Genomic DNA, 10,530 nt, shown 5'->3' with positions numbered 1-10,530 from the left:
TGAATTATTGTTCAAAAACTCTTGCAATACGATCAAATAATATTATTCTCAATCAGATTCCAAGCACGAGTGTTCTACTGCTGCTGTCATGTTGTTGGTATAACTATAATGTATATTTTTACAGTGTACTTTCGCGCCAGATGCTTAGCGAAAAATTGTTTCAGTGGTAAGATTGTGCCGCTGTACTGGAATTGTTCGGATCAGAACAAACAATTTAAGAATAAGGAAAATTGCACTCATTCGAAATTATATAATATTATAGGTTAAACAAGTTGAATTTTCGAACATTAAACACGACATTACTGATTATTTTCATTCCATTCTCGGTGAGATAAGAGACGGCGCTTTGCAAATGGTGTTACTGCTCTTTGGTGCGACGAGTCCTAGCCATATTTCCCTAATATATTTCTGTGCGAGGTTTCTTCATGTTAGAAAGATTTTTTAATCAGAAACGTATGACTGGAATCGACTTCTTTTGGTTATTTTAATCAATTTGCAGAGTTAAATTCTTCCTTTAGCCTATTTTGAAACTGTATGTCCGGCCATCAGTAGAATGAAAAATACTTTATTCACTCAAGGCTTTATTAATGGATCCTCGCACGTGTCGTATTCCCGCTTTTGTACACTTTAAGTACTGTAGTTTATAATGTATGCGTAAATAAGTTTTGTAGTGAGAATAATAAAGAACTAAAGAATAATAATAAAATAGTAATACAGCTGAAAATACAAATCAAAATTCCTACCTGATAAGGAAACGTGGTCTTATAACCTTTTTCAGAATATTATTTACCGCAACGCCATTTCCTTGTTACTTATCGATTTTAATCGGCATGTGCATTCATCATATGTCGGACCAGAAGCCAATTGATTTTGGATGAATTATGTCGTATAATTAGCGAGTCGTCAATTAATTAGTGATGGGACACGCGGTTTCGCTATTGAGTCAGAGCGCTGTTCTGGGGATCTAAAGTTAGATCCCTAACTTTCGATCGATAAGTCTTCGGTCTCTAACCGATATTCTCGTCAAAGTATTTTTGTTTGCTAATTTTCGCATAAGTGGGTTTGTTCACTTTGGAGCCTTTATGTCGACTTGAGTAATACTCAAAACTGTTATTCGAATAAATTTAATCAAAAGTCTTTTATATACAAAACATATAAACATCTAACTACGACATGTTTAATCTATAATAACTTTGCGTATTTTTACAGATATTAACTTTTCAGCTAAGCATTTTGTTTTGTTTGTGAATCTTCATAGAAGCGAATATGAATTTCGTCAGAATATTGTTTTCCATCTTTCTTATCTGCGGCTTGTTTGCGGAAAAAGTAACCGGTAAGAATTGCATAGTACCAAATTACGTGCAAAATTTTGAAATTCTGGTTTGTAATTGATCTTTACATCCATTTTGGCGTTTTGCATCCAGACCACTAGAATAAAAAATTTCGGATCATGCCGGAAATGTTTCACGCCTTTAGAATCTATAGGGTGTTCATAAAGTCCTTTTACGATTTCAGCTTTGTTATGGAGTTAGTTCTCAATATATCTTAAACCAGGTTCGTTGTTTTTTAATCAGTAGTTAAATGTTCAATTATTTTTACTTCATTTTTAATACATCTGTGAGGGTAAAAACAATATATGGCATCGATAAATTCCATTTGCAATTTTAAATATTTTTCAAAACCTTATGGACACCCTATATAGGACAAGGTGTCCTATTTTATTGAATGGAAACTCAAATAACACTGTTTCTATTTTACAGGAGGAGTCTGCATATCCAAGATTAAGGACGGTAAACTCGTCCGCTTTGGAGATTGCGAGGTAACATTAAAACTGTTGTTCTATCAGGTGTTTTGCACCTTCATTTCACTTAAATCTTCAGAAAAGCAGCCACTAATACGCAAAAGCTAGTGTATTGTGCCGGGTCACGGCACCCGTAAATTTACAATTTACTACCGATATTTCACCCCAAAATCGATGTCAAGAACTCTTCAATGATGTGTCTCATACCTTAACATCACTGAAGCTTAAATAAAACGACCACTGATATGTAATAAGCTTGTATTTTTAAATGGTCAAAGTCATCCTGACTATACATTTATAATTTGGTGTCTCTTTTCACATTCAGATGAACTGGGATGCTTGGCCTGCTTACATGGCATTTCACACACTAGTCAAAAGTCCAATCCAAAACAATAATCGTTTCATGATCGCTTTGCTAACCATCTGTATTTTATTATTTTCATTTCATAGAAAAACGACGGATCCGGTGAGTTCCCTTCTCTATGATGTACATTGTGAAAGCAAAATATATTTATTTCTGTAACCGTATCCCGATAAATAACTTCAGAAACATGAGTAAACAATAATTCGAAAATTTTTCATGGCGTGATAACTAATCGTTGCATCGACTATTTAAGATAGTGCTAGATATCCTACTAAAGTGAAAACTGATTTAAAGCAACCTACAATAAAAATATACGTTGTACATTTACAGATATCGTTAAATTGATCAAAAAGAGCCTTGACGAGAAGAAACTAATTCAAAGTAACTTTTATTATGTTTTATGATTGATCTGGCTTATAACATCCGACAACAGAATCACCTGGGATGTAGTTCGACATCCAGCTTCGATTTGCAAAAGATTCCTAGAATTGGGTTAATAAATCGCGCCGAGTGATTAGTATTTACTAATCCGGTACCCATCGTGTATATGGCTCGCTTACTATTTTCAAAGATGAAACGAATTCTGCTCCACCATTCGCATATGATTACTTCGTGGCACTGGGGTAAACAAATAAGAAAATATTTTCTACGTAAGATCTAATCTCATAAACATGATTGCAGATTCGATTCAGTCAATTGTTAAATGCGCGATTGTTGTTTCGACTATATATATATATTTTTAACCACAATATATTATCCCTAGGCAATTGTGGTGTTGAATACAAATCGAAATGCTACGTTGCAGTGACCTATGCTACAAAAAACATCACCTTCAGCGACGCTGAATCAATTTGCAAATCAATGGACAACAGTAAACCATCGAATATTTACGATCTCACACACTATCAGCTGTTGTTGATTTATCTACGCTCAATGATACCTACCGGCGAAGTGACGACAGCAGTATGGACAGGGGTGGAGTATAAGGTTAGTTAATGGGTTTAAAATCTCAATCCCAGTATTCATCAAATTTCGAATCAATTTGTGAACTCTGCCGAATATTGACTCGGAGAAGGTAGAAGACCCGTTTGTTCATCGTATTTAGGTAAAGTCAATAAGTAACGTCATATTAACGATGCTTTGTACATTTTTAGAAAATTGGCAACTTTTAATATTGTCGATCGTCACGAACCCTGGTGTTCTTTAGAAGTTCTAAAGTAAATATACCAGTAAATCACCCGTCTCGGTGTTAGCTTGCTGTTGCATAAATTATATCCCACACTTTCCTGTCCCGAAAAGAATTCAATAAAAACACTGTACAGCTCAATCAGAAGTTCGATACAGACTATAAGTTGCGTGCTTAGATGACGTCGATACAAAGTTCGATACAGACTATAAGTCGCGTGTAGATGAAAAAAGTTACAATGACCGGAATTGATCAATTTCAATATGGGACGATTAAATCTCATTATAACCCAATCAAGCGGGCGTCTGGCATCGAAACACGAATATCAATAATTGCACAGTCTGTACAATTCTCAGTTTACTCGGGGACCCCCTGTAATCTTTTCAAGTACCCGGAGTATTAATTGCATTTCGAGTGAGAGAATTTAAAAACTGTTTAATTGATCATTACAGAATGTAACGCTTTCGCTGCCATTCGAAGGACCAACAGAAATGTGGTATCCTGGTTTTCCGCACTCCAACCGGGTTGGTAATCCTACTCTAACAAATGTTGGTATTCATGTCGACAAAGTTGCAGACGAGTCAAATCAGGGAATTTTTAATGAACCACCATCTTTCTTAAGGTTCGGTGTCATCTGTGAAATATAGAACCAGCTCAAACCTAGGCAGCACCTCATCGTTGGATTGATTTATATTAAAAACAAAACCAGTTGAATAAGATAAAATTCTTAAATTTGAGTAGATAAACTTACTCTGATTAAAGTTTAAATCGAAATTGTTATTTGCTTGTCATTGTCCTATGCTTTTATTCTTGCATGTATTTTATATATTCGATTTATTGGCAGTCCATATTTTCCTGGCAAAGATTCGATTTTGTCACGTGCATAACCTAAACTTAAATTCTTCTTTTTATGATAATCCTCATATTTTTGCAATAGTGACTTTCTAAGCATCAAAAATCAAAAGCTCACATTAATAATATTTTCATTCTCATCGTATTTATTCAATCTTTTTATTCACCAATGAAATGCCTGTTCTTAAAGGTAGGCAAAATAGAAGACCCCACCCGTATTTTTCAAAATAACTGAAACTTTCACTTATTATTACTTGTTCGTATTATTCTTATACTATTAAAAATCGTATACACAGTGATTGTGAACCTTTATTGATAAACGTGTCAAAAATGTTCACCATCCCTGCTGTACTACATACTATAAAACTTTTTGTTAAATTAAATTGTGGCTGTTCTATCGTCAATTTTTATCACTGCTATGATTTGTATGTTTTTGCATTAATTACTTATCGATCTTAAGATCGGTAAGTATGTTGATAAGTATCTGTCTGTTTTTTTGTTTGTTTGTTATTGTTGTTGTCCAAATTTTGCATGTGCATTCATCATAGTTCGGAACAGAAGCCTATTGATTTTCGATGAATTATGTAGTATAATTAGCGAGTTATTAATTAATTAGTGATGGGACACACGGTTTCACTATGGAGTAAGAGCGCTGTTTTGGGGGATCCCCTAACCTCCGATCGATAAGTCTTCGGTCTCCGACCGATATTCACGTTTGTGTCTTGGAAAGTACCGAAAAAAATTGGTGGGTCACTTTGTGACCCATGGGTTAGTGACTTGCCATTCGTGGTATGACTCACGTCTTCATTTGGCAGGTTATCAATTGGACAATTTTGAACAGCAGCAAAATTCATAGATGCCTCGTTCTTGTGATTTCATTATAAAACCCAACATACTAACACATATTGACTCGATTATTTGTAGTTTTCTTTTCAGTGTTTGATCAGTATATAGAAATCAAACAGAAAATTAAATGGATTGTTAAAAAATATATATACCCATTCACTAATGGTAATTATTCATGGGTTAGTGCATTTTTGTTGGTGAGACAATCCACAGAATAAGCTTAGTTCATTTGACACTATCTAGTGTTCTAGTGGTTTGTACGTTTTGTTGGCATCATGGATAGAAGCTTCGCTTTAACGACAGAATAATCAATCTCTCAATCACAACCACCTAAACCAACGAACATTCCAAATTCGGTATCTCACCGAATATTGCGTGTTATCGGATCGATGATGTAAACGTCCAAAGTAATTTTTCCCAAGAAACATATGAGTTGCGTGTGAGTATAACAATTGCTCTGGAAAGACAGAAAACATAATTACTACAAGACTTCATAAAAGATCAAAATTCGTAATTGAATAAGCAAAAAAATATTAAGATAAGAATGTTTTGTGTTCGAATACACATTTACACGAATTGCTCAAACTACATTTTATATTCCAAGAACATTTGAAAAAACACAAAAACTTTCATGATCAATTCAAGGATCAAAAGCTTGTTTCAAGCGGATCAAAAGCGAGTTTTTGTATGTGTTATATATTGCATATTTTCTGTTTATATGAAATTTCCATTTTTATATTAGTAAATTGTTTTCAATATTTTGAACATGCTGTAAGTTTTAAGTGATTTGTTTAATCAATTATGGGTAACCTTCGGTAATCTTCCGTCGTAGACTTTTCACAAAAAGTAGCTATCAAATAACAACCCCGTTGCTTGAGACGCTACTTCAGTTTTTTTAGTGCTCGTTCATACGACTCAGCATTAATTTGATGTGTTTGAATTCATTGATGCGTATCTCAATCACCAGGTGTCGTTAATAAGCTATCTACTTCCCAATGAATCGTAATGACTGTTCTTGTAGTCTAGTTTATTTCGAATCTATTGTCATTTTTCTATGATTTGTGTATTTTAAATATAATTTTTTATCTTATTGCTCCGTTGCTATATTTGCTACTTTAATACAGCAACAAGGTCTCGCTGACTGGATGACTCCTTGAGTCTTTCACGACCTCGCATCAATTTCTGTGAATCAATGTTTCCTGTTTTTTAGTTTACTATGTATTTTTTCTGCTTTCTATTGCTTCTTTCGTGACTGAATAAAGTTCTGATTCTGAATCTATTGATGTTTTTGAATAGTTGTTTTCAATAATGAAAATACCTTCAGTCAGAGGCAAATATTGTTGCATATATATTTAGCGTGAATACTGTACATACGTGCAGTTAAAGGTGATCAAAAGGATTAAAATTCATGGAGCTCCGAAGTATGTGCACCAAGATGGCCCTCAACCTGAACATGGTATGTGTACCAGGTTAGGGTTCAGGTTGTGTGCCATCTTGGTGCACATACTTCTGGAGCGCCAAATTCATTTGTATGGGAATGCATTTACAGAAATAGCTCAATCAACATTGTTTAACACTATATATATGGTGCGTATTAAAAAAAAATTCAAAAACACTCAGAAATTTGAAAATCAAAAATTTACAATCAAATAAAGCTTGTTTAAGTTCTTTTGATGTGCCGAAAAATGCCTATTTTCTGTTTATTCCGATTCTTTTTATTATTTCAAATAATTGTTGATGTTTTTATATTTTATTGTGAATAATGCACCTACGTGCAATTAACGATGAATGATGTCGGGCCCAACGCATTAAAATTTATTGGTATGGGCAGAGATTCGCAGGCTCAACATCTCTACATTGTATAAGGATGGACTCTATCAAGAGTTTCACAGTTAAACAAACATTTAGGTGCGCTCCAGAAATGTGTGTACCAATATGGAGGTAACTAATTTTGTTCGGCTATTTCACATCAAGTTGTGTAAAGGGACTGGAGCCTATGGGCAGGGGGTATATTCACTTGGCTAACACAGACAGTCCGCGAACTCGTAATAGAACTAAAATAAGGAACATCGGAATAAATTATGGCCTTACTAGAACCTGGTACACACACAACGAAACTACCCATTTTGAAGGTATGTATGTCACCATCTTGGCGTCATCTATGGCCATTAGAGTGGCGTTGACCTTTATTCACTTTAGATGTTATATTTAGAAACGGGATTGGCTTTACATTATAAAAATATGTACACAGATATTTGACATTTTTTGTGTGCGACAATACCGGTTAGAACAAATAGTCTCAACTAACACACTTTCCTGAAGCTTTTACAATATACATTATAAATATTTACAGAGTGGGGAATGGTCGAAGGAAGTCGAATTTCGATGAAATTGTAAAATTATATCATCGGCACTTCGAGAAACAAGATATATTTTAAGTACCTTTTAGGGAAAGAATATGGATGCTAGAACGACGATGTTATTGTAAAGGTTTTACATAATTCATCATATTAAATGTTTCCATATTTCAGTATAATTTGAATTTAAATGAATACGTTTATTTTGTTGCAAAGTAGCAAACTATTGCAGTAAGTTGGACTCGGATTTTTTGAATTACCATGATTCGAAGCAAAAATAAGTATTTTTCAAGTAACAATAACCTAATTTATAATATTTATAAATTACGTCTTTTTTAATATTAAAGCATAATAGAATCGTGAACTTATATTATTTTTCAAAAAATATCAAAGAGACACTTTTTCATCCTTTTTCAACGACATAGTATACACTGCTTCGGAAGAATTGAGAAAATTTCGTTAATAATACATAAAGAATGAAACACAACTGAAAAACCTTATCGGGCTGACCAACTAATTGTCTCGCTTGAAGCATAAAGTTGTTGATATTGCAAATAGGATTGATCGTCTTTTGTGAAATGCCAAACTATCTCTTGTTTATTATTGGGTCATTCCAGTGACCCTACGTTTGTTCAGATGGTTATTCTGATCAATAACTCCGAATACTTTTATATGCTTTTAAAACACCCAAACAGGTACCATTCACACTAATAATTTGCATTAAATGTGCTTTAGAATTTACGATATTTGCGAACCACCTTCTTCGTCAAATATTTATTCTTTTGTTATGTAAAATTCACAAATATCCACCTGAACAAATTTAAATATAACGCTGTTATTTTTTTTATCGCATATCTAGCGGTGGGAGTGTTTAAGAATATTTATGGAATTCATAATAATTACAAACCGCATTCTATTCCAAATATATATTTTTCGTGCGTCTAAAATTCTCAAAAATTCCCAACTTCTATCGTTAGTGGTTATTTCCAACCTGGTACACACACCACGAGACTACCCATTTAGAAAGTATGTATGTCACCATCTTGGCGTCATCTATGGCCATTAAAGTGGCGTTGACTTTTATTCACTTTAGATGTTATATTTAGAAACGGGATTGGCTTTACTTTATAAAAATATATACACAGATATTTGACATTTTGTTGTGTGCGACAATACCGGTTAGAACAAATAGTCTCAACTAACACACTTTCCTGAAGCTTTTACAATTAACATTAAAAATATTTACAGTGTGGGGAATGGTCGAAGGAAGACGAATTTCGATGAAATTGTAAAATTATATGATCGGCACTTCGAAAAGACTTCAACAAACAAGATATATTTTGGGTACCTTTTAGGGAAAAAATATAGATGCTAGAACGACGATGTTATTGTAAAGGTTTTACATAATTCATCATATTTAATTTTTCCATAGTTCAGTATAATTTGAATTTAAATGAATACGTTTATTTTGTTGCAAAGTAGCAAACTATTACAGTAAGTTGGACTCGGATTTTTTGAATTACCATGATTCGAAGCAAAAATAAGTATTTTTCAAGTAACAATAACCTAATTTATAATATTTATAAATTACGTCTTTTTTAATATTACAGCATAATAGAATCGTGAACCTATTTTATTTTTCAAAAAATATCAAAGAGACACTATTTTATCCTTTTTCAACGACATAGTATACACTGCTTCGGAAGAATTGAGAAAATTTCGTTAATAATACATAAAGAATGAAACACAACTGTAAAACCTTATTGGACTGACCAACTAATTGTCTCGCTTGAAGCATAAAGTTGTTGATATTGCAAATAGGATTGATCGTCTTTTGTGAAATGCCAAACTATCTCTTGTTTAATATTGGGTCATTCCAGTGACCCTACGTTTGTTCAGATGGTTATTCTGATCAATAACTCCGAATACTTTTATATGCTTTTAAAACATCCAAACAGGTACCATTCACACTAATAATTTGCATTAAATGAGCTTTAGAATTTACGATATTTGCGAACCACCTTCTTCGTCAAATATTTATTCTTTTGTTATGTAAAATTCACAAATATCCACCTGAACAAATTTAAATATAACGCTGTTATTTTTTTTATCGCATATCTAGCGGTGGGAGTGTTCAAAAATATTCATAGAATTCATAATATTTACAAACCGCATTCTATCCAAATGTATATTTTTCGTGCGTCTAAAATTCCCAAACTTTATCGTTAGTAGTTAACATCAAAGTGAGATCAACCTACAGATACTAAAACTATACTCGGGTGTAAAACATCAAATGATCATACACTAATTTTATAGATCTGTAAATGTTTGCTTACAAGTTTTATCTATCTTGGAATGTTTACTCCAAATGGGAAATTTTATACATCAATCGAAAAAGCTTTTATTATTACTATTTTTGTGTCAATAATAACATTTCAATTCGTGTGTGATGTGGATTTTTTTAAAATAAATTGTCCATCAAGAGTATATAAGGCTTTATTATAACACCAGAAAAGACTGCACGAAGTATGGAAGCGACATGAGAATGGAACTTTTATATACACCACAAACGCGGCTTAAACCTTTTTCGAAGTCGTTTGATGCACAAATAATTGCAGTATTAGGATATGATAGTATTTTCATATTTATTCCGGGGGGAATTTGGGGGGCGATTATATGATATAATCATATGACAACTAACGGACTCTCATTTGGTTTCCAGTTCATGTCGGGCTATTGGAGTAGTTAGCTAGTTATTTGATTCAGACGCATGAACTTGGTGTTGGAGGAAGCCGTAACCATCCAGCGGTTACGTGAACCCCCAAACCGACGGCAACGAAGAGAACCTGTCGATGCGACCCAAGTATATGACAGCTGTTGAATAAAATGTAAAAAGAATCACTCCCTCGGTTTTTGAGGCTTTATTTTTTCAGAAGCTTCCAATGAATGAATGGCTAAATCAAAAAATTATTTTCATGTTGACAGAACTAATCTTTTACGGCGGAGGTTCCCAAACTTTTTGTTTATGCGGCGCCAATAAAACTTAATTTTGTGATCGATAATATGTACTTAATGCCTTTTAAAGTAACCATTTTGTTTAGATGGTTTTTTTTTTTTGCTTTTT

General features: G+C 33.3%; 1 protein-coding gene across 1 annotated transcript; it reads left to right on the top strand.

Annotated features, from left to right (window-relative positions):
* Nucleotides 1-1,219: 1,219 nt before the first annotated feature.
* Nucleotides 1,220-6,234, top strand: LOC120344943 (uncharacterized). Its single transcript, XM_039414286.2, has 6 exons — nt 1,220-1,333; nt 1,761-1,819; nt 2,252-2,267; nt 2,496-2,546; nt 2,929-3,152; nt 3,804-6,234. Exons 1-6 carry the CDS (start codon nt 1,267-1,269, stop codon nt 3,996-3,998), a joined length of 612 nt encoding a protein of 203 aa, XP_039270220.2. The 5' UTR covers nt 1,220-1,266; the 3' UTR covers nt 3,999-6,234.
* The last annotated feature ends 4,296 nt before the right edge of the window (nt 6,235-10,530 follow it).

The sequence above is a fragment of the Styela clava genome, chromosome 5 (genome assembly GCF_964204865.1).
Source record: "Styela clava chromosome 5, kaStyClav1.hap1.2, whole genome shotgun sequence".
Lineage (NCBI taxonomy): Eukaryota > Metazoa > Chordata > Ascidiacea > Stolidobranchia > Styelidae > Styela > Styela clava.
Note: the sequence above shows the minus strand (reverse complement) of the source record. Positions and strands in the feature narration are given on the sequence as shown.